The sequence below is a fragment of the Schistocerca nitens genome, chromosome 11, assembly GCF_023898315.1.
Source record: "Schistocerca nitens isolate TAMUIC-IGC-003100 chromosome 11, iqSchNite1.1, whole genome shotgun sequence".
In the NCBI taxonomy this organism is placed as follows: domain Eukaryota; kingdom Metazoa; phylum Arthropoda; class Insecta; order Orthoptera; family Acrididae; genus Schistocerca; species Schistocerca nitens.
Genome location: NC_064624.1, coordinates 27,161,672 through 27,187,276, shown reverse-complemented (window position 1 = coordinate 27,187,276; position 25,605 = coordinate 27,161,672). Strand labels below are relative to the sequence as shown.

Below are 25,605 nucleotides of genomic sequence, written 5' to 3'. Positions count from 1 at the left end.
ATGATTTACATAGAGGAAGATGGACAAACACTAAATGGACTGTAAATCACACGCTGAATAAGTATGTGGTGAGTAACTGGATTACAGACAGGAAAGACCCACTGTGGTTTAATGTCAGAATTCGGAAAACACTGAGGAAGCAGACTGTTGTACACTCAGTTCAAAAAAGTATGCACACTGGTGACTGGCAAGTGCTAATGGAAATTCTTATGTCTGTAAAAAGATCTATGCGTGAAGCATACAACTACCACCATCATACATGAGCAACAGATTTTACAGAGAACACGAGACATTTCTGGTCAAATACTTCTATCCAGGCAGTCATTGACCAGTCTGGTGTGGCTTTGGAGGAAAGCAGAAGGTGGTCACTAACCCCTCTCTGTATTTAGTTATCAAGTTTGTGCAGGAGGATCATACCAACATATTGTTGTTTCACTGTCACACAGACTCCTGTATTAGGAACATAGTAATAGGATCCCTGGAGTAGAGAAGCAACTGGAAGAGTTGAAAACATAATAGTTGCCATGTCCAAACAGAATCACAAATCATTTGTCCAGAGAGTACTCTACAGCATTTTCCTCATACTTAGCTTGCATTTATTTGAAATCTCTCGCCTAGTGCAAGACTCAGGCAGCTGGGAAAAAGTTCAGGTGGCTTCTGTATATAAGAATGGTAAAAGAATGTACCTGCAAAATTACAGAACAATATCATAACGATTATTTGCTCCAGAGTTCCCGAACATATCCTCAGTTCAAATATAATTAATTTCTTTAAGACAGAAAAGTTTTTATCCACAAATCAGCATTGATTTTGTGCAATACTCATCTTGGTCTTCTATCAAATTACATACTGTGAACCATGGATGATGGGCAACAGGCTAGATTCCACATTCCTATATTTCCAGAAAGCATTTGAACAGTGCACCACTGCATACTGTAAATAGAGGTATGAGCATATGGAATAGGTTCCCCGATATATGAATGATGCAAAGACCTCTCAAGTAACAGAGGCCAGTACTTTGATCTCAGCAGCAACTGTTTTTTTCAGAGACAAGAGTATCATCAATAGTGCCACAGAGAATGGTGCCATATTTATATATGAAATGATCTGATGAGCAGCATTCTGTGCCTGTTTGCTAATGGCATTGTTTGTGTGGAAGGATCATCACTAAGTGACTACGAGGATACAAAATGACTTGGACAAACTTTTTATGTGGTGTGATGAATGGCAGATGCAGAAATATTCAAGTAACTGCAGATGAGTAGGAAAAACAATCCCATAATGTTAGAATACAACATCAGTACTCTACAGATTGACAGTCTGGTCAATAAAATGTTTAGGTATAACATTGCAGGGGCCGGCCGGAATGGCCGAGCGGTTCTAGGCGCTACAGTCTGGAACCGTGCAACCGCTACAGTTGCAGGTTCGAATCCTGCCTTGGCCATGGATATGTGTGATGTCCTTGGGTTAGTTAGGTTTAAGTAGTTCTAAGTTCTAGGGGACTGATGACCTCAGAAGTTAAGTCCCATAGTGCTCAGAGCCATTTCAACCATAACATTGCAAAGTGATATGAAGTAGAACAAGCACATAAGGATGGTAGTAGGATGGGGAATGATCAACTTTTTTTGTATTTGGCAAACTGTGGTTCATTTGTAAGGGACACTACATATAGAACACCATAGAAGTACCTATAAACTAGAGTTAAAGCTGTCATCAGCCTGGAGGTTTTAAACACCAGAGTTCTCTACTACACACAGTCCTACTGACTACCATGTGCTGTTACCCTCTTTCCACATTTGAACTGATTTACCCAACTACTTACAAAGTACCTGCTGTTCAATGATCAAGGACCTTTGGATTTGTAGTGTCACTATTACCCATTGAGCCACCAAGTACTAGAATAAGGCAGAAGCATTTAGCAGTAAAGTCCAGAGCTATAATCCTTATAATTCCATATGGAATGCACTCCAAAAGTAGAGGATGAACACACCAGAGGTCACATGACCATAAAGTATTGTTAGCAGATTCAGTTACACAAAAAACGGTGCTGAACTGACACCTTTCTGCCATCTGAATTGTTCATTTATGGAACAGTGGTTTGCACATGTATAGAAACAGGCAAAGGTCATTCCAGTTTGTAAGAAAAGTCACAGGAAATACGTGCAAAACTACAGACATACCTAGTTGGTGCAAAAATCTTCTTGAATGATTTTGTGATCCTGTATGATGGCTCTTGAAAAAAAATCAATTCATCTGCAAGAATGGAAATGGATCCCATAATTACTGGTCATGTGAAACTGTTTAGTCTGCTTCTCCACAGTGCTGCCACAATGTAGTCAGCCTGTAAAATGAGACCATAGTTCTGAAGCAGTATCTGTGGGAAAGCTAGCAAAGTTGATGTGCCTTTCAATTACTTAGTACTTCTGGGTTTACGACTTGCGATCGGAGCGTTTTATACTAGTCCCGTAGAGAGTCTTCATGCTGATGCTGGCGAATTGCCACTCACCTACCGGCGCGATATACTGCTTTGTCGGTATGCCTGTCGGCTACTGTCAATGCCCGACCACCCATCTTATCGTTCCTTTTTTGACGACTCTCTCGACCGTCAATACGGGTTGTATGTCTCTGCCCTGCTACTCCCAGGAGTTCGCTTTCGTCGCCTCCTTCAACACCTTAATTTTTCACTCCCTGCAACCTTTCGAGTGGGCGAGAGCCACACGCCACCTTGGCTCCAGGCTCAGGTTCGCGTTCATCTTGACCTCAGCTCGCTCCCAAAGGAGGTTACCCCCGGTTCGGTCTACCACTCCCGCTTTGTCGAACTTCGTTCGAAGTTCGTTAATATGACCTTCATTTATACAGATGGCTCAAAGACCAATGACGGGGTCGGGTGTTCCTTTATTGTCGGGGCACAAAGTTTCAAATACCGGCTCCATGGCCATTGTTCGGTCTTCACAGCTGAGCTCTTTGCCCTCTACCAGGCTGTTCTTTACATCTGCCACCACCGACATTCTGCTTATGTCATCTGCTCCGATTCCCTGAGCGCCATCCAGAGCCTCAGTGATCCGTATCCGGTTCACCCTTTCGTGCACCGGATCCAACGCTCTCTTCAGCAGCTGGTGGACGTCGCTTCTCCGGTTAGCTTTATGTGGGTTCCTGGCCATGTCGGTATCCCTGGGAACGAAGCTGCAGATGCCGCGGCCAAGGCTGCGGTCCTCCAGCCTCGAACAGCTTCTTGTTGTGTCCCTTCGTCGGATTGTAGCAGGGTAATTTGTCGGCGCATTTTATTGCTGTGGCATGCCGATTGGGCCGCACTTACGGACAACAAGCTTCGGGCCTTGAAACCTCTTCCCGCGGCTTGGACGTCCTCCTCCTGCCCTTCTCTGCGGGAGGAGGTCGTTTTGGCCCGGTTACAAATTGGACACTGCTGGTTCAGCCATCGCCATCTGCTGACAGCTGCGCCGGCGCCGTTCTGCCCATGTGGGCAATTGCTGACGGTCCGCCACATTTTAACGTCCTGTCCGGATTTTACCACACTGCGTCTTGATCTTGGCCTGCCATGTACTCTAGATTCCATTTTAGCGGATGACCCACGAGCAGCTGCTCGCGTTCTTCGTTTTATCAACTTGACACACCTCTCTAAGGACATTTGATTAAGCTGTTTTTTTTTTTTTTTTTTTTTTTTTTTTTTTTTTTTTTTTTTTTTTTTAAATCCTATGCCTGTCAGTCTGTCTTTTATCGTGTCTTTCCTTTTAGTTGTTTTAAACTTGTACCTCGCGGTGCATTCTTAACGTAGTCTGGGCGCTAATGACCGTTGAAGTTGTGCGCCCTAAAACCACAAAAAAAAAAAAAAAAAAAAGCTTAGTACTTCTGCTATGCAGTTAGTCATTACTTTATGCCTTAAATTATGTGAAAACAGTAAGATACATTAGAACTGAATTGTACAAATGGATAGGTGTGATGTACCTGCCGTTACCACATTGTAAGCTATACAAGTACCTTCTCTTGTGATGGTGTCCAACAGTCATAGCTAATCCACAATACATATGGAATGAAAATGAATGTTTGCATAACTGCCTACTTATTTGTGACAAAAAGTGTTTTAAGTTTAGTTATATATGTTGGCAATATAAGAATATTATTGAGTCTGAGAATCCAACTTTCGCTACTGTTTGGGGGTTACCACCAATAGCATGCGCTTTCATTTATTGCACAAGTTTCACCCATATTCATTCTTGCCCTTCATCTCCCCTCCACTCTTCTGATGCTACCATCCCACAGGTGTGTCGTCTGTCTCTTCGGTGTACATTCCATGGCTTGCTAAATATTTCAAGGGTTTCTGCTCAATGTTTCAGCCAGCTTTGGTCCAAGCGTATTTTGAACATGACAACTTTCTTGGAGGGCATTACATTCAGGAACTACAAATACGTCAAGAATTTACTGTTAACATGTTGATGGTAGTGTGGTCTTTACTTTGTATGCAGTCTGACTAGCGTGCATTCATCAGAGGACCTCAAACAACTGCCTAGCCTAAAAAATGCTTGCTTTGTGTAGTGCACAACTGACTCATCAAGTATTTCTACAATTCTCCACCTCATAATGCATTTCCAGCAGTCTGCAGTTTGGGCAGTCAGAGAATCAATGAAGCCTTTGGTTGAGACCCGCCACTCATGCCAAACCAAAGGACTTGAATCAATTCTGGGAATGCTGATACAAACTGTGTGTGCTGCATGCACTCATGTGTGACACAAGGGCTCTTCGCCATTTGTGCTACCTTTCAATATAAACTGAAGGTGGCCTCAGAACCCAAACGATGGGTATCATTGGCACCAACATCAGCCACAACTTGTAGACAGCCACACCCTGTGTGTTTCGTGGCAGGACATTTTCCACATCTCAGATGAGGCTCCATGGCAGAAATATTCAGTACACATAGGATTCATTTCCAGTCCTGGATGCCATTTCCCTAAGGAGCTCCATAATAAGTTTGACGTTGGAGGTCCTGATTAACTAGAAAACTTCTCTCCACTTGGACCTGTCTGGACCCTGATGAATGAACACCTGCCAGTCCACTCACAGGGTCAATGGGTGAGGCAGCCTCCACATCACTCTCTGCCTCAAACAGTGCTAACTGTTACGACCCATCCCTCACCATTTGGTGAGGACAACTCAGCCACATTGGGTACACCACAAGGTGTCTTGACAACAGAGCCAGTGGGCAAAATAGGTGGCACCTTAGGCATCCTATGTGATGAGCCAGATTCTCGGCCCCCACTACTACAATAGGCAGCAGCCTGAATGCTGCTGAATATGGCAAAACGCATCTTCAGCTGTTGGTGAACTGAGGCCAGCTCCTCCATCTGCACACAGTGTGCACACATTATATCCATTCCAGTACTACTATTCAAGAATTAACAGTAAAACACACAGAGAAAGCTATATATGTAGCTTGCTATTGTTCTGATGTTTCACCAGTGGAGGCTAATGCATTATTGCACAGTGTAGCTTTTCATTCAAAAGAATTAAGATCTGTGCAGCAGACCATGAATACACTTTAAAGTTACTAAAATATGGGATTGCACCTCTTTACTACAAAAGCATGGAAGGAATGTAATCATAAAACGAGAGAGAGATGGAGAGTGAGTGAGAGAGAGAGAGAGAGAGAGAGAGAGAGAGAGAGAGATACATATGAAGGGCTTATTTCAATAGTGGTACAAGTCCATTACCTCCACTTTTCTGCTATAATGCTTCTGAAATAAATGATCCAAACAAAGAGAAAGAAAGGTTCGTGTCTAGCAAGAAGCCATATGCTTGATATATTTGTGGTATCCCAACTGCAGATTTTTCAGCATTCATTTAACTTTAGGACTCTGTATCTCAAGATGAACAAAAATGGACGTGTACCACTATTGAAATAAGCCCTTCATGTGTAACTTGATTCTGAAACAACCCTGATTAAATCAGGGTATTGTTAGCAGTCAAATAATGTACGGGATTCACCTTTGTTTCAAGTAACGGTAACCTAATGCATACATGCTAATTGATTTTCAGTGCTATGGGTGTTATTTCAGGCAGAATTTGGCTGCTCAATAATGCTACATTCAAGGAGCAGGGATTGTTGACTAAAGAAGGTCATGAAAGTTAGCCCGAGGTAAAGTTACATATTTTTGGTTAAACATAAATGGAAGGAATCACTATCACTGCAAAATAAATTTTTATTCATATCTAATCTCAACGTATCAAATATGCTTGTGTTGTCTGTTCTTTTGGACATGTCCAAGGGGACAGACAGCATTTTGATCCTGCAGCCACAATGACTCAGGGACAAAGGAAGTAGAGACATTAGTTATCTGTGGGCATTAATTTACATCAATGGGGATGATTGAAAATTTGTGCTGGACCAGGAATTGAACCCAAGTCTCATGTGGACTGGGCAGTTGCAGTGACGAGTATGCCATCTGGACACAGTGGTCATCACATCTGCATGGTCTACTCTAGCATGCTTCCTGTCAGACCCAAATTCTGAACTTACTCACCACTGATGCAGTGCACATGCTCATGATCCTCCTTACACATGGTGTCTCACTGGTTCCTCTAAGAGGTAGTGTGGTGTGCATCTACACTGAAAGGATCATTGGATGACATCACCTTAATTATATATGTGGTGTCCATTCTTTCGGATATGTGGATGTATCGTCACATCCTGTTGCAACAATCTCAACATGTTTTCCTTACTGCAATCATTTGTCCAGTGTTGTGGACATGAATGTGTAATATCAGCATTCCCTGTTTGTGATCATTTCTTGGTAAAAACAATTGTCACAATATGGTATAATTTTGCTTGCTGGGATCAACCCACAACAATGGGGACAAACATTCAGCCAGTGTGATATTCCTCCTCTCACTGTGCCATTATGGTCAACACTCACTCATTGTGAAGCTTCATCAATGCATCTGAAAGGGGCAACAGTGCATACTGGGAGCATTAAGTGATTGACTACCGATACCTTGTATTTTCTACTGGTTTGAATGAAATATGCTTACCTTTCAGTAGGTAATTATGCATCCCCTACTGTGCTCTGCTGGTGTCACATACTGCAGTTTGAGCCTCTGAGACAAGCAGTTGCTGGCCATTCAAAACAAACAAAATGCAACTCTGTAATAGACTGCACGAATCCATGCATTACAGTTTTGTAAATGTGAGATTACATCTCTGAAACTTACTCATTGTTGCTACATAGGGACTCTACCATTTTCCAGAGAATATGTAGTGGAGGTCACAAAACTAATGAAAGGTCTGATCTGAGTCTTAAACTCTACTCAAAATTAGGTGATAGTAGTTCATCCACAGCTTGACTCTACAAATTAAAAGATGTTCTCTTGCCTCACTAACAAATGTTCATTGCCTCTTCAGCCAACAGCCAAAAAGTGAGCCTAGGATGTCCTCCGAGCCCAACCAACAGATTTTATTGTTGCTCACGAGCCTCAGTTCACAGCTGGCCAATAGAACTTACACCATATCTCATATGAGACAGTGGCAGATACAGAAAAACCTCAAGGAGGGCTCACTAAAGATATTTTGAGCTACCTTTACTTTTACTGTAATAAAAGCTAATGAAGTCATATGGAAAGTGTAAGAAAGTTTTATTTAAACTGATTATACACATATACATGATATAAAAAAGTTAGAGTTGTGGTTCTGTACTTTAAATGATGAATTCTATGCACCTACTCTTGCTGACAAATTGGTTAATTACATTGTCAGCACGACAAGCAATGTCAGGGTGAGTGTCCAAGCAATTAAGTCGATCCTCCTTCACTGTTGACCTCAGCCATGTCTTTGTACACTGCAGTGTTGAAAAACTTCTTTCTACTGCAGCAATAGATGCAGGTAGACAAATATTTTGTACAGCGTGTGCAAAGTAGGATGGTCAGATATAGGATAGAGAGATAATGCTTGCATAACAAAAACACAATCATTAAGGGCATTTATGCTCGTTGCTTGTATTGAAGAGACTGTCCCATTAGTCTCTTTTTAATCACAAAGTGTGAGTCTTCTTCAAAATGAAGTAGTTCGGTTAAGCACTGATTTAGTTTGTGCGCAAGATCATTAGCATCATGTTCCAGTAATTGTGATGGGAAAAGGATGTTGAATTTAAAATGATAAATATTTTCTTCAACAAAATGCTCTCTCATGCCAGTCTTAACATGGTCCAGTGTTGGAATAAAAAGTTACTTTCTAATATGTCATAGCATCATCATTATGATCGCATTATGATGAACGTCGAATCTAATTTTGCTTTTGCCATTGCCCAACGCCCAAGATATGGTCTTGTAAGATTTTGCTGACTGGATATGTTATGCGCATGTCACTTAGTGTAAATAGATTGATAAGAAACTCCCCTTTTCTTCCCCTTCGCTACCCCCACCCTCTCTCCCCCCTCCCGGTCTCCCTGCCCCCCCACTCGGTCTCCCTGCCCCCGCGCCCTGTCTCCCTGCCCCGCCCCCACGCACCACCACCACCCTGTCTCGCCCCCCTCTCTCCTCCTGTATGACAGTGCCATGTAGGAACAAGAGACAGATGCCCTGATACGTCACTTTCTTGATTTTTCAGTTTCTTGAAGACCCATTAAAGGCTGGCGACCCTAGTGTTTGCGTAAAGCAAGACCCCGAACTGAAACACCATGCTGCTGGATCTGAACATAATGTAAGTTTTCACACAAGCACTGTATTGTGCAGGAAGTGTAGTAAGAAACTCTAGTTAGATGTGTTATTTGTAGGGTATTACCAGTAGTATTTTAACAGCACTTGTAACAAGTATATCTTTATGAACCATTACTCTTGCATTAATTTTTTATTGTGATTCTATGTAATGAATGCCTTAAGTACATATTTGGTGTAAACGGAGCAAGGAAGACTTCCTCTTGGAACTAATTGTTAATCTTGTTACATCTCTGTGTCACAGTGATGTAACATATGTGGAACTATGACATGTGATGGATGTATATTCTAGAGTTCCCAGTCACTATTCACTGTAGTATTTACATCATTACTGAAAGCCTGCTGTGGAATTCCTTATGATTTTCCTCCAGTACACATGACATAAATTTGCGTTGTTCCCTAAGGAGCAGGCACTGAAAATACATGGTGATATGGCAAGAAGCTGTGTAAATAACATTAAATTTGGGTAATTTTGATGATAATGTGTGGAATGCCACATTCATTTGATTAATGACCAAAAATTCCTCTTGTTTATGGGTTTACTGTTGGAAGATTATTTGCATCTTTATATTATCTGAGTTTAATTTTGAAATGTTGCCACACACGTATATGAGATTTGTATATGGGAGTACAACCATCCAGTAGAGTAGGCCATAGTGCCTCTGAAATTGGAGTGGATTATGTGACAGGAATAGAAAGTGAAAGTATGCCAAATAAGTACTACACAATGGCTGATAGCAAAATCAGGGGCAATAGAACTGATTTGGATGCATTCTGACACTCTCTCTTCCCATTTGATAAGAATCTCTGCAAAGTTGGATGATACTAATGAGAAAAGAATATTGAGAGCTGTCGTATACACACAGAAGATAGCAAGCAGTTATAATTCACAGATTGTGTTCTTCTTTCAGTCGGTTGAAGATCCATTGGGAATATCTTTGTCCACTGATTTTATCAAGGAGGATCCTGAATTAAATATAACTGAGAATACTGTAAGTATTTACATCTCTGATGTATTGCATGTATTCAAGTAGTAAGCCTTTTGTTAAGTGTGTAGAGTAAAAGATGCATTGCAGTGGAATTGTCACAGATTGTCAGTTCTCTGGAATTTGTTGCTGTTCGTAATTGTAGAGTATTCTTGTACTCCTGCACTTTGACTTTCATATCACCTCTTACATTCTGACTGTTTTAAATAGAAGTGGAAGGGGATTAGTGTCTGGTATAATCCTGTTCTCAGTAGCCCTTGTTGTTATCAACTACATTGTATAATGGTTGTCTGTGATGGTCGCGAAATTCACATTTAGATGAAGTGTAAGTTCTAATAGTGTAGGTGATTTGAGAAATATTCCTACTTTCAACAACTTCTGATAAATAGAATTCAAAAGAACACTGGCTGTTCTTATCTTTTGTGTGAATCATAGTTATTCTTGAGTTTGCCCTAAAATTTTTTTGGGATTTGAAAAACAGAGATGAAATTTGTGGGTTCTAGATCAGCCCCGATATGTTGGCCACAATCTGTACATATTGTGGCAGCTTCTGTGGTACTTGTTGTATTACTTATAAAATTTTCATTAATAGAAAAACTCTTATAGCTTTTAGCGAATGATTGTACATAGCTGAAGCCATGTATGGCCTCACCATTCGAGTCCTGGCAGATCTGAAGAAGAAAGATTATTTTTTTAAATATGCTTTATGACCTTGCTAAGGGAAGGAGAAGCTCACATTGATAAACATGTCACAAGAATGAAATTAGACAAATATTGGGGAACATTCAACACACATTTGCGAAGGTTAGGTACTGGCTCACTCTTGATCTGATTGTTCATAAACAAACTTTCTGAAGTTATAAAGGATTTTTCAGGCACTGAAATGTTAGCTTCTTCAGACACTGGAATGTGTGGTGATTATACAAGCATACAGGTCTAGGATCCAAACTATCATGCTAGGACCAGCTCAGAGACTATATAAAGGAGTGTAGCTGATTCACAGCTAACAGGCCAAGACTTAAATCTCAAAGGGACTCATGTTATGCCATTTTAAACAAATTAAAGGGATGCATTGGCATCACAAGTAGACAGGACAGTAAGTGAAACAGCAGTAGTGTTGTTCCACAAGAAGGGTTTTACAGAAATGAGAATGCTGCACATAGTAGTCAGGGATGTGCATATGAGGAGTTTGGCTAAAACAGTGATCTGTAGGGTGTCCTAGGGCATAGCTGTAGTTGTCAAAGTGGCTGGATTGTAGTTGGTGACCACTTACCATGAAAAAACAAAAGGCCATACTGGCCTTCATATGCAGCCCAAGAGATCACAGGTCCAACAAGATGTCTCCATGGCACCAGGGCCAGAGGTTCAGGGATAGTGTCCGCTGCATGGAGTGCTGTTCCCATAGCAAGTGTGAAGAACAGTGTGTTGCTGATTGTGTGGTCTGGAATACCATGTCATGTGGTTGGCACTGAAATCACTGATGTTGTACCCCACTTGTTACTTTGAAAATACATAACTTAGATTAAACAGTGGTAGACACCTGAGAGATCTACGAATATGATGTGTGAACATAACAGTGATGCTGAGTAGTACATGCAGCTGTGCAGTAAATATCTTAGCTCTGTCAGCTAGAGTGGACATGCAACCTTTGTGGTCTCGGGAGCATAAAATGCAAGAGCTTAATAATGATGCAGAAAAACAGGGCTGACCATTTTGATACTGGCACATGGCCAGCAAGATTCTGTAGTAATTGTGGAATTGGAAATTTTATTAGGTAATTGCATGAGAAGCTAGAGCAAGTTAGCATATTAATACTTTGTTGGAGAAGCGGTTCAGTGTTAGGCTGCTACATCTGTTACTGGTAGGTTCAAACAACACACAAGTGTAACGGAGATCCTTCAGAAACTCAAATGAGAATTCCCAGAGGGAAGGTGATGTTCTTTCTAGAGACACTATTGAGAAAATTTAGAGAACTGCCATTTGAAGCTGACTGGTGAACGATTTTGTTGTTTCCAACTTACACAGCACATAAGGACTATGAAGGTGAAATTTGAGAAGTCAGGGCTGACTGAGAGGCACGTATACAGTCTTTTTCACTCATATTTGTGAGTGGAATGGGAACGGAAATCACCAGCAGGGTTATGGGATACCCTTTGCGATGTGCCATTAAGTGGATAGCGGAGTATAGATGTATGTGGAAATTCTAGGTAAAATAAGTAGCTGACCAGTGTAGTAGGAGCAACAATATTTTTCATAGTAGTAAATGTACATTTACATACATACAAAATAATCTATTACTAGTTCCCTTAATTAGCCGTGCAAGTAGATTAGCACTAGTCACAAACAGCTGGTTGTCACTACACTTCACAGAGATAAATCCCTGTGGGAGCTTCTGCCTTAAGATATGCAGTGTGGCCCACCCCACATGCATCCACGTCTTCATTTATGGAATGCAATGTGTAAATTAAAGAATGAATAAATGAATAACATTCACACCATATCTCTGGCCAGGGCAGAGATTACAGTGTTGAAAGCAAATTTAATTTTCTGAAAAACATTGTGAAACATTCAATAATAGGTGCAACCCATCAAGACAAATTAAGATCATCATATTTCACTGAAAGAAGTTATACCTGTATAAGCAATTCCTCAAGGATGTTTAAAATCATCAGATTTCACAAGACTATAACTTTATTTATTACAAAGGTACAGAATTGGGGTCAGATTTTTATTTCTATACATGCCTGCAAAGCCTTTATTTCCAAAGGAACCATACGATTTTCATGTTGCTCACATTTTGTGTGTGTGTGCACATAAAGCATTAAGGTACTTTTCACAGCTATGTTTAGGACCAGATTTGTCATTTACTGATCACAAATATCAAAATCCTTTTCTACACATTTAAGTATCGAGACAATAGACTTGATCCATGCATTTTCAAGCATGTCAGTTTAGGAAACTCAATGCTGTTCCCATGTAGCATCATAGTTCATCCAGTGTTATTGGTACACATAGGTGGAGCCTCTCACAAACACCCACCAATAAAAAAGATACCATAATGTGAGATGAAGCAAATTTCATGGTCAGGTCTGCAGACCCTTTAGCTGGTTAATGCTGGTTCCAATGCAGTGGTATACCATCCCTATGAAAAATTATATTTCTGATAATTTCCCATCTCTTCGGTTTTTTGACCATCTATATGTTTTCTAATATTATCAACTTTCTTCAATTTGTTACAGAATTTGCTCCTCTTCAGATTCAGTTCAGTGATAATATCATCAAACTGTTCATCACATTACTTATGTTTAGTAATAATTCCTTATCACTACCAACAAACTTCCTGCCCCATATTGCACAGCACTTTACCCTTATTAATGTTGCAGCTACCAGTTGAAGTCATCCCTTGAAGACTCATTTTATAAGATGGAAAAGCAGTCAGAAATGGCCTGCTACTAGAAGAAGTAGACACTACTGGTCACACACTAAATGAAACATACTGCATCCAATTCCTTGGTGTCTGCTTGGGTTTCAATTGAAATGGGGTCCACAAATTGGTAAAATTGTCAAGTTGATCCCCTCAGCATTACTCACCTACAGGCAATTTCAATGGCATCTTTTGGAGTTTTCACTTGTTTTTGGAATTATCTTCTGGGAAAGCCAAATAGAAATAAATAAAATATTAATGTTATTTGTGAAAAGCAATAGGGAGTTCCATAGTGACATGTAGATGCAAAGTGTTCACATCACATTCCTACTACAAGCTTGTATAGGATAAATACTAATTTGTTCATTGCTGCCATGTCCTATAAGATTATCCTATAGGCTAGGACTGAGAGAAATCGTGCTGGGAAGCATTTCTGCATGTAGACTCTCTGGAGGAACATTCATTAATTGCAGGGCAGAGAGAGATGAGCTTTTTGGTTATCTCATTCTCATGCTGGTGCCTCCTTGATTTATTATCGATCTGAATGCCCAAGAACTTGTTTCATGGATCCTCATCCAGTGTCTGTCATTGATATCACTTGTATCAGTAAGTCATTTGAATTTGTTAGGAATTACATGATGTATGTTTTTGTAAGTATAAAGGTTGAATTTTTGTGCTGTTGCCTGTGAACCAGTCGCAAGCATGTTCCATTATTCTCCTGGCTGTTTCTAGTATGAATGTGTTTGGCCATTATCAGTGTACTAATTATCGGCAAGCATTGCAGATTTTGAAGGCATCTCCAATGGCTTTAGCACAACATTTATGTAGGTCAGTCCTGTGGGACATCATATGTATTGTTTCCCCATTCTGTATTCAGTTTTCCTCCCAAGGTATCATTTATCACTATGAACCAGTTTATTGTTACTAAGCTAAGATTCAGTTCTTGTAAGTGTAATTCATTTAACATGACAACACTTGTAGTTTCCCTGAGTAAAGGAAGATTAAGGCTTTAATGTGATGCCAATAAGTTTTCTCCACTTCTACGTGACTTGTACAGTTACAGAATGAAAAAGTCATCCCAGCATTGGGGGACTGCTGTAAATAGTGAAGGAGAACATTTTGTTGATTATTTAAGTCTCTTATTTGTATCTGTTATATATTACAATTAGGTAAATATGCCATGAACCATATACCAACCAAATAATTGCTGGAAATGGGTACATATGCCTTACCTTTTTTTCATTTTATTGGTAAACTGTGTTTCCTTTCATCACTGTCTAACCAGTATGTACAATGTTCAAAACAAAGTGTGGTCTGTTAAGCCCAGTGTCTGAATACAGATGTTGCAAACACGGATTGGTATTGTACATATCGTTTGCAACACGGTTAATTCAATGGATGTGTGTTAAATCTTGAATGCTGAATCATATTGTCTTTAGTTGTCAAGTTTATAAAGAATTTAATATTTTCTCAAAAAAATTCTGATCTACAAGTAAGGTTATGGCTGAGTAAATGTCAGAACATTCTTAATTTCTTGTTGTAAAATGATGTGGCTGTGTTGAGAGGTTAATGTAATCTGTCCACTATTGATTGTCATAATATTTGAGGAGTAGTGTTTGGGTCAGCTGTGTTGTGACAGTTAACCAACATAAAAGCTAATTACTCTTGTTGTGAAGTATCGGTTAAAATAATTTTAATGAACAACCCATAGGGTGCATTGAAATATTTGGTAGGTTATCAACTAAATTTGTTTACTTCATTGTAGAAATGACTGAACTACTAAATATCCACCAATTGATGTTGGAAATAATTTGATTTTGTTGTATGATCAGTAGGCCTGGTAGTTGCAGTGGATAGAGATACAATTATTTCTTAATGGAATACAACAGTATAGTTACTCATTAAATGTTAGTTGAATCGAAAGTACAATTCAGCTGAGGAAAGAGAGATTCCAAGTTTTCTCTTGGGCAATCACATGTTTGAAAAGTGAGTTTCATTCATTGTTATAGTAACAGTTCCTTTTCTAAATGATTGATAATGGGTTCACACAATTGGCCGTGTGGAATTAAAGATAGCTTCTGAAAGAATTTCTTAAAATTATGTTTAAATCAGAAATTATTTGAATTGCACCCTTCCTTTAAAATCCAAATACATAAGGAATATGTTAAATTAGGCATGCAATAATTGAATCTAAAACTTGAAATCTTGAAGATAAAAGTCAAAAACTAATTGCATATGGGACACCATAGATTCTATACATAGCTCACACAAATAGCATTAGTCATAATGCAATTTTTGATACTCAAAAAACTAAAACTATACATAAATCATACGATTTAAATACATGAGTCTTTCGGGTTTTCATTATATTAAATTTTCTTCTTAAAAAAAAAAAAAAATTCATTTTTCAACACAGTCATAGGTCCCAATTCTAAAGACATAAGTAATATCTGATGCTTTTTAAATGATCATTGGTTAATTTATTAATGTTCAAATTTGTTCAGTTCTAACAAAAAGTGCTGTCACTTTTGTATTTTGTGAAAAAATTGTAGCCTTTGGAATGGGTTTTAAAAACATTACCATAGGTTCTGCATTTTTAGAGATGCCATCGAAATTGTTTTATACCTCTCTCATTTAAAATTTCTACAATGACAGACAGTCCAGGATTTATCAGATCAATATGCGTATTCTTGACAGCATCTGTTGCTATTGTGTCTTCGTCTGCAGCATTTGATCCCCGCAAGAATCATTTTCCACCTCTGAATACCAAGCACATCTTTGGTGGGTTGCATCCTTAGTTACGAGAAGATGTTTGGTTTTTTCAAGCTTCAGGGTTGTTGTGACAACAATATTATGATAGCTTAAGGTAAAAAATAAGAATAGTCTTGAATATGAGCAAAAACGTTTGACCTGAATGCGAGTTACACTCACTCAGTTGTCCAGAAACCATCTTCCAGTACCATAAAATATGGTTTTTACTTGAATCTGAGTTTGTGCCATTTATAAAAATCTGTAGCTCACCCAGCATACCATTTTCTGTGTTTCATCTGGTTCCACACTCCTCTCCTCATTGTACCACAAATAGCATCCATGACGACTTTACCATGTCACGCAGCAAAGAATAATAGTCCATTTCCACTTTAAATACTTTTGAACACAAACTGGATAATGTGTACATTTTTTTTTTTTCAAATATAGAAGTAGTACAGCTACCTCAACGAATTGTCAATTTTTTTTTATGTGGGATCATCTTATTTACATCAGGTATTATTTATATGAGAACACAGCAACAGAAACTGTTTCATGTGTTAGATCTCATTAGTGATGATGGCATGATAAAATGTTCCTGCAGCATCCAGGCACAACCTGCAAAGCCTGTACTTAGTCATGTTATGAATGAGCACTTTGACTTTGGTCTTCGTTAATCATAGACACACTATCTACAAAGTCAGTCTGTAGATCTCCAGATTTGAGAACTCCATTTTGCACATATCCCCAATTCAGCAGATTGTGAGTTTTCTATGAAGCAGTGAAATATTAAATATAAAATTTCCTTGTAAATTTCTGACACTACATCAGTGATGCTACCATTAACTTCTGCATATTTTTGTTGCCTGTCAACATCAATCCATTTTTTTCCATTTTACTTGTTTGTCAGTCAACTTCATTCTTCAATGTGGAGTGAAGTTTAGGAGTTGCAGTTTTTACACTTTATACATGAATTCGTAGTACACATGAATTATCGGTAGACTACATGTTCCAGTAACTCCTTACCTCATAAAAAAATGCTCTCTTCAATGCATTCACCAGATAATAAGAGTTGGCATGATACCTTCATACATGCATTGAGGTGTATTCAAAACGAACAAAATGTGTAATAAATGAAAGTATTTTTTATTTGTCCCATTTCTGTATCTGCCTAAAATTGCTTATAAGCTCCCTGAGCTGAAAATACCATGTAGTGTTTTTTGCAAAACTCTGTGCATCTTTGTCTTCTGATCTTTAAATAATCTGTCAGGTGCTTGACAGATTGTCATCTCTGTTGTAAAAAAAATCAACTGTTTGCTTCTTTTTTTTCTGAAACCTTGTTATCCAGTTTGTGTTGTTAATGTGTGCTTAAACACTATTGAAGTTGTTCCACTGGAACAATTAATTTGTTTGTTACTGCATATTTCCATGTTGGGCTCTCTGGATGTAGTTATTTCAATCTTGTCACTGCTGTTCCTAAAGTTTATGGGGATTAGTATGAATGTAAATAGGGTTCTGATGGTTACACTCCAGTGACATGAGTGGTTGTGCATTTACATTACTTGTACATACTCTTCACAACTCTTTTTCCTCTTTACCTTAATTTTAAATCTAGACATTTGCGAAGTTGTTCTCTTCCCTTTCTTCTGGAGTCTTGTGTTACTTGCTTGTCTTTTTCTCTACACTGAACCAATTGTAATTGATTTGCTTACAGTTTTGCAAAATTTCTCTCTTTCTCTCTCTCTCTCTCTCTCTCTCTCTCTCTCTCTCTCTCTCTCTCTCTCTCTCAAATTTACTATCCATTATCTTTAACAGAAAGCTAGTAATAATAATGTGTAACAATGCTCCAGCCTTCATATACAGATGTATTACTATGTAAATTATTCAGTAAATGAAACTTTTATTGTTTCATCCACAAAATAATTCCGCCATAAATTCTTTGCTTTACAGCACATCTTTTTTAAATTGTTTAGGTTAAAGTTACCTAACAAAAAATTTAAACATTCTTCCTGACCTACCTTCTGTGTAGTAAGAATCCTTGATGTTAAATTCTTCTTCGGATATCACAACTGAATCAGTATTTTTAGTTCCATATCTGGCAGCAACCATGATGAATTTAAACTTAAAATGCCTCTAACATTGTAGCCAAACAAAATGTATTTTGTAACATGGTCTACGCTGTTCAAATCAGCACACAGGAAGTGTCGTACTGATCAGTACATCAGGTATGTAATGTGAAGACAAAGATTCTTCATATCATTGTAACCTCTACTTCTAACTTTCAAAAAATAGATGTGGGAAAATTATTTACATTTTTGCTCTTCAGACAGGAAAATAGATACTACAGATAAACCTTGATGCAAAAACACAGATAAGGTTCAGAAAATTATATTTTACTCTTGTTTTCACATTTTGGATTGGCTCAAAACTACAAATTTGTCAGACAAAATGGCTGGTCTTCACTTACCTTCAGGAGTTGAAATAGCTAGTACTGACAAAGCACACAAAGGTACAAGGAACTTCCCTAGCTTTTGGAATTATTATTTCCTTCATCTGGAAAGAGTTAGTAACAGATACAGGAAGGTTAGGAAAGAAGGGCAGGTCACTGAGACCTAAAGTGTGTCACTCACAAGGAAACATCACCAATTTGACTTTATATTATATACAGAATAAAACCATACAATGTTTTATGGACTATGACACACTTTTTTCTTAAAAAAAATTCTTACATCATTCAGGTGTGTCTTATACTCAAAATTAATTTTAAAATGTCCAGTGTTTGATTTAAAATTCCTGCCGGGCTTAAAGAAGGCCATATATTCAATGCTGTGGGAAACCTATAACTATCTGGCAACATGATTCAACTGGCAGCAGCAGTGCACCGATGCAATGAACATGAGCTGTAGAGCTTAACAAGCTTGTTAACACTGTCCCCCTCCTGCGCCGCCATCACAAACCTAGAACACTGTCAAGCCTATGATGTATCACAGCAGTCTACTGTGCCAGTGAACTTGAACTGAAAGTGATTTGTATTATTGATAACAGAAGAGAATTTCCTTTAGGAGTTTATTAATGAAAAAATAGGGGTTTCATATGATGTGGGCTATAAATTGAAGATAATAGCATATGCAGACCAATATGGAAACAGAGCAGCTGAGTGGCATTTTGGTCCTCCTCCAACAGAAAGAGCCATTCGTGATTGGCTTGCCAGTAAGGAAGAACTGAAAAAATGAGTAAGACTACATGTGCCAATTGAGGACTGAATGCAAAATGACCTAAACTAATCTTATATCCAGAATTAAAGCAACAAGCTACTACTTCCCCATCTTGTGTTTCATTCACAATACAATCCTACAAACTGTAACCAGATGTCCGTATGATCATGTTCTGCATGGAAGATGGCATTCCGGTCAACTGACAACTTTGCCAATGATGTCAGGGGACGTATGAAACGAGGTAGTGTTTGTTGGGTAACCTTACATTCACAATCACCGTGTACACAGCTACAGACAGTGCAGTTTGACACAGAGAAAATGCCTACTAGACTTGGCATTGGAGGGCCATAGAAAGAAAGGAAGCAGGACAGTCAAAAATTGATGTGGCCTGATGGCTTAGTGTGAATTGTGCTGTTGTTTCTTGGATGTAACGACAGTTCATAAAGACTGAAACTGCATCCCAAAGTCCAGGGCAGGGTCGACCACATGTGGCTTCTGAAGAGAGGACTGTTATTTGGCTGTAAGGTCACAACAGACTGCCTTTGTACTACATGGTAGCTGGCATATAAGCCTGCAGCATCCGCTGGACGTGTTGTGTCAAGGTAAACTGTGTGCAGATGGCTTTGGCAGAGTGGCCTTTATTGTTGGAGACCTGCTGTATGTCTACCTCTGACACATCTTCACAGAAAGCAATGTCAAGAGTGAGCAGGCAGCTTGTTTGTGACTAAGGGCAGCCTGCCCTGTCTTGTGTTTGAATGATGGACTCCATGCTGCATTCCAGGATGTCATTGTGGGTGTCACAGGTGTATGGTGTTGGCTGTGATAGTGGGACAAGTATCATACGAACTGCCTAGTACTTCTACACTTCAGATTATGTTGTTTAGTGTTTAAGGCATGTATTGTAAATACTAATCTGGTGGCAAGTGATGAAAAACTTCTGTCTTTCCACTAGCATGTTGCAGCATTGGCTGTTGCTATACTATGCCCCTGCTGGCTCTGCTTTGCAAAGCAAGTTGGCCATGTTTTGCTTTTCAATGCGTAACACCGTCACCCATGTGCAGCTGGCTGTTCTGCTCTAGCATATTTTTTGACTAATTATGGTCAACATGCTACATTGACCTTTTTGTCAAGACTCTGTCTCTCGGATTGACCAAACTATACTACCCATTAAACCAGAGTTACTGGCGACAAGTATTTCCGGTCTTATTTCGCCACTTATGTATCGTTCTAACAATTAGTTACCTTAACCCTTTCACTGAATCTTATAAATTTCCATAGGGCCACTTGCCCTGCACCGTGACTCAGACACCATGGTACTAATTTCATTACTGTGCTTCTTGCACAAATTTTTCCAACATTCTACATCTCACTTAAAAGCGAAAATAAATCGATTATTCTTCATACTATATCACTGTGCATTCTGCTGCTTTTATGCTTGGGTTATCCAACACAGTGGAACCTGAACTATGGCTGGGTCCAAACTCGGTCATGTTCTTTGTCTTGTGTGTACCAGAAGAACATCAGGCTCAGCAGAACATGTGCCGCTGCAGTGGTTGGTATGACAATGGTGAGTGTTGTCTCATTCTGGTGCTGATTTTCACAATATGAATTTACATGTTGCAATAACGTTTCCAGGGAGATTGGTCCCTCCTGCCGGTTCAGAAGTGTGTTTACAGATTACATTAGTTCTTGCCCTAGAGTTTAATTTAAGCTGGGTGGTTTGCGGCAGGTGGCACTTCCATGGGCTCTTCTGGCCAGTACAAATGTGGCTGGGAAATGCTCAAGTGAGTTATCCCTGCAATCATGATGGACAGGCAGAAAGTAGGCCCCATTGCTTTGGACGCTGTTCCATGTAATTATAAAGCATTCACCTTTCATTCTACCCTCGTTGCTGATGTACCCCTCCACTTCTTGTAACAACTAGCTGCTACTACCATCTTGACAAAGCCCATGTGCCTCGACATGCTGAAAGTACAATTCTGGCTGGACCACTTTTTAATTGTATTCTCTTTCCTCCTTTCTCCCATTATCAATTTCACTGCACAGGAATCCTGCCCCACTCATATTACCATATGCAGACAGACTATGATTTTCTCTCGGTGGCATATTTGTAACTTTGCTTCGTCCATTTCTACATATCTTCCTTCATCTTTTGCAGTTAATGACAGTCGCTGAGTTTTTACTCTTACAAATTTCTTCAGTGTTCCCCTTGTGACGAGTTATGCATGAATTATGTACCACTCATGATGTTCTTGTTTCCCTGCTACTGTTACAGAAATGGAAATAGAAACTTTTCTTCCATCAGTTCTCAATGATGCTGTTGCTACTCCAAATTAAAGGGCAAGCCTTTGTGCTCAGATTCTGAAACCAACCTCAACTTCGGCGATAGTTCCTTCTGTACTTTCCTTAGACCCTTTAAATACTTCCCTTCTTGCAACAAATTTACCCCTAGCTGGAACACTATCTTCTACGGACTGCAACCATTTTAATATCTACTTCCCTCTCTAAGACTTCTACTTGAATTTGTAGTTCTTTGATATTCTGAGTAATATGTAATACTGCTGGTTTTCTACTTCAGCTATCTGCATTCCCATGCTTCTTCTCAGTTTTATGAATAAGTTCAAAATCAAATTCGCTTAGCCTTGCTGCCCATCATGTCAACCTATTGGGAAGGATTCTTTAACCCCAACAACTATTTTAATGCCGTATGATCTGTTATTACTCTAAATGTTTTACTGTACAGATAAAATTTGAAGTATGAAAGTCCATAAATAAGGTTAACTTCCCATTCTCCATTGTGGAATAATTTCATTCTTCAGAATTCAGTTGCCTTGAGCGTAAGCTACTGGATGTTCTACACATTCTACCTCTTCTGATAAGAGACAGGCTGGTGCATGAATTTACGCATCACATAATAAAAGAAATTCTGTATTAAAATCTGGATATGCTACAATTGGACTCAATATTTAAACTTCTTTTAGCTCCTCAAAAGCATGCTGGCACTGTTCTGACCACACAAATTTAGTACCCTTCTTCTAACAATTGTCAACCTTTTGGCAGTATGCACACATTCTTCTACGAACTGGTGGTAATAGTTCACAAGTCCAGAGTGACTGCAACTCTTTTACAGATTGTGGTACGGGAAATTCCCATACAGCTCTAATCTTGGTATGTGTTACATCCATCTTTTGATATGTCCTAGGTATGCTATCTATTCCATCAAAAAGTCACACTTTTTCGTACTCACTGTTAACTTCACTGCTTTTAACCTTAGGAATACTTCCCTTAAACACTGCATATACTGTCTGCTGTCACTTCCATAGACAATTATTGCATCAAGATACACAGCATTTGCATGGTTTCAAACTTCTGAGAATTGTGTCCAACAATCTCTGAAATGTTATACAGGTGCATTTTTTAATGAGGATGGCATCCTTCTGATTTGGTAGTGTCCCCATGGTTCCAGAAATGCTGTTTTGTGTCAGTCCTGTGATACAGGCTCTCTCTGGTGATACTCACTCTGCAAATCCATTGTTGAAGAATATTAGGATAGCTCTAAATGATCCATAGTTTCTGTGATGTTTGGGAAACGGTAGGCATCCATTATGGTTTTCTCATTTAGGTGTCTGTAATCAAACCAAACCTATATTTTTGGCACAAATATTCCTGCCCACTGTCGACATCACATTCTTCAAGTATTCCATCTTTCAGCTGTTGATCGATTTACAACTTCAAAATTGGGTGAAAGTTGCTAGCTCTTGTGTATGGTTTGTGGTAGACTGATGACTCATTTCATATTGGTATGCAGTGTTGTGTAATATGCATACCTGATAATGGTCCTTTTGGAAAAAATAAACCATTGAATTCCAAAAGTAGTTTTGTCATCTGTTTGCTCTTGCTTCCCTCTAGATGCTTCACTTTTGCTCCTCATACAGTTTCAGTGATGTCTGGCAATTCTCTGTGGCTGACACCCCGTGTGTTCCATTCTTCTTCCTCCAAGATATTCATATTGGTGATTAACAACTGGTGTGTTAATCATGTGCCCTCTGTGCTGAAATGGTACGTAGAAATAGGTATGGGCATGATATGTCTGTTAAATAAACAACCCACCTGATCTAATACTTAATTCTCTTCTAATGGTTACATCACACACAAAATTCCTGCCGGCAAGCTGGACTCAACACTGACCCAAAGAAATTTCCCAGTACCCTTAGATACATAATCATGCGAATTGAGTCTTAGTATAGTTTTCATGCTTTAATTGGTTCATCTTTTGCAATAGACTCTTCTTGCCACCTCTCTACCATGACTTAACCTAACTGAAGCATTTTTCTGCCATGTTCCACCCTATGTAGCTGGAAGTTGAGTATGGCACAATGCTGATAAGGAAATCTAATCCAGAATCATGTTGTACCCCTCAATTGAATGTGACACAATTTCTAATCATTGTTTAAATTAAGCCGTATTCAGGTGGATGCCTGTGTCCACAGTCCTAATGGTGTGATGATGTCCTTATTCCCACTCCATGCAGTCTGTACTGTGGTGGGTCCAATTGCGTACATTTCACCAGATGGTGACTGAAACATTCTCCCCTGTGTCCAATGATATCATGGAATAATTTTTGTTCCTATTCTTCTTATCCCATACAGATCTTATGGCATCCACATCTGCATACAATTTTGTATCTAGTCTTACTGGGAAGACCATAGGTGGACCAGGGGTCCCAGCTATTGTTCAATACCTTATTTCTACCTGCTCCTCTACTTTTAAAACTGTTACTTCTTCTTTCTTTATTCACATCACCCTGAGGCTGGCAACACTTCGTCCTTGCATGGCCTGTTTGTCCAAACTTGAAATGTTTTATATTAGCTGCAAACAGTGTCCATTTGCCCTGTATTCCAGTAGTACTGCACTGCTGTGCGCAAATCTGTCAGACACCCTGTCCACACACATTCTGACATTTCTGCATGCAGCCCTCTTAAAAAAGCTTTGAAGACCCTCTGCTATGCTTCTTGCAAAATAATGTCATTAACTTCAGCATCCTGCCCCAATGCACAGGTATGTCCATTGATTTTCGTTATCCTATCTGCAAATTCTTCCACAGTTTCTTTATTTCTCTTAGTTATTACTGCGAATTGTTCCCTATAGTGTCTGGCACTATTTTGATCCATATATCTTAGAATTAACCCTTCTTTAAATTCTTTGAATATTGTGGCCCCCTTCACAGCTCCTGTATACCCTAAATATGTTTTTACTTCCTTTGTTAGTATCAGTTTTGTAACAGTCAATAATACTTCATTAGACCAACCATGCATCTGAGGCAGATATTGAAGGTGAAGACATGCTCATTGTCAGTTGTTTTACCAGGAAAAGGACCAATTAAACTTTTGTCTGGCAAATTTACACTGTGTTGAATGATCGTGATCCTGTCAACCCACAAAGTTCCGTATTTTCTGCTGGTAATTCTGTTACCTTCTCGAACAATATGCATACTACTTCTGATTGTGGTACAACTTGTGTCTCTGGTTCTATTCAAGCTTTGTCTTTGACCACACTCATTTTGAGAACTAACATTCACAAGACAAGAAGACAAAATACATTAACTTAATTCTTACATGTAATTATGAGCCATATTGTCTCCCAGCACTGCCTAGCCGTATGGCCCAAATGATTACATGTGTAACATTTTCCTAGAAGTGATTTCATACATTGCACTTATGACCCTTGAGGTTACACTGTGCACATCTAACAGTCACTAACTAGTCATACCTTCCATTACCTCTAAGAGTAGAAAAATCCACTGGTTCTCTATTCGCAATAAAATCTACGTTATAAAATTCACGACTGTCAGATGGCTTTTCTATGACCAAAATATAAGGATTTTCTTTTTCTTTAATTCACTGTAACATAGGGTGTAGGTTCAAACATTGCTCTAAGAAGTGATGGCAAAGTTCTGACATCAGTGTTGCATGAGCCTTGGATTGTCACATGTGGAGGGTGAAATGAGGTGTCAGGGCGACAGTAGATATGTTTAATTACTTTCTTTTTTCCAGCCCTCAGCTGTAGTAAATCAGGAACAGCTTGGTAGAGGCTTCCAGTTGCTTCTTAAGTGAAATAGTAGGCATCTGTCATTGCTGACAGTTCAAGGAGCAAGGCTGAATATGGGGTAACTCAGTGTTGCTGTCAGCAGTCACTCTGGCTGCGACAGCAATGCAGCTGATGATGGCCTTAAACTTCCTCCAGTGAGCAGCCAGCTCCCTCGTGCCTCACAGCAGGCTACCATGTGTAGTGGTCAAACGGCAGACCCCATAGTGCATTCTAGGATGTCACTCTGGGTGTCACAGGCTTGTGGGTGTTTTTCGCTCTGATATTGAGACAAGAATCATTTAGTACACAAATAGCTGAATGTTTATTCGTTCCAGACTATGTTCATTTAGGGTTTCAGGCAAATACTTTAAACATGACTGGTGGCAGGTGAGGAAAGGCTCCTGACCTTCTGTTAATGCACTCCAGC

The 25,605-nt window shown here is 39.2% G+C and overlaps 1 protein-coding gene across 11 annotated transcripts in view; it reads left to right on the top strand.

Annotated features, from left to right (window-relative positions):
* LOC126212926 (zinc finger protein 708-like) overlaps positions 1-25,605 on the top strand; it is a 126,914-nt gene that overhangs the window by 19,241 nt on the left and 82,068 nt on the right. For 7 of the 11 annotated variants that reach the window (XM_049940438.1, XM_049940441.1, XM_049940433.1 and 4 more), the window contains one exon: positions 8,612-8,704. The exons of 2 other annotated variants lie outside the window; for them this stretch is intronic. In XM_049940438.1, coding sequence (XP_049796395.1) covers positions 8,612-8,704 — 93 coding nt within the window. Of the gene's footprint in view, positions 1-8,611; positions 8,705-9,629; positions 9,711-25,605 lie in introns of all 11 variants that reach the window. 2 more of the 11 variants (XM_049940442.1, XM_049940436.1) reach the window with 1 other exon arrangement.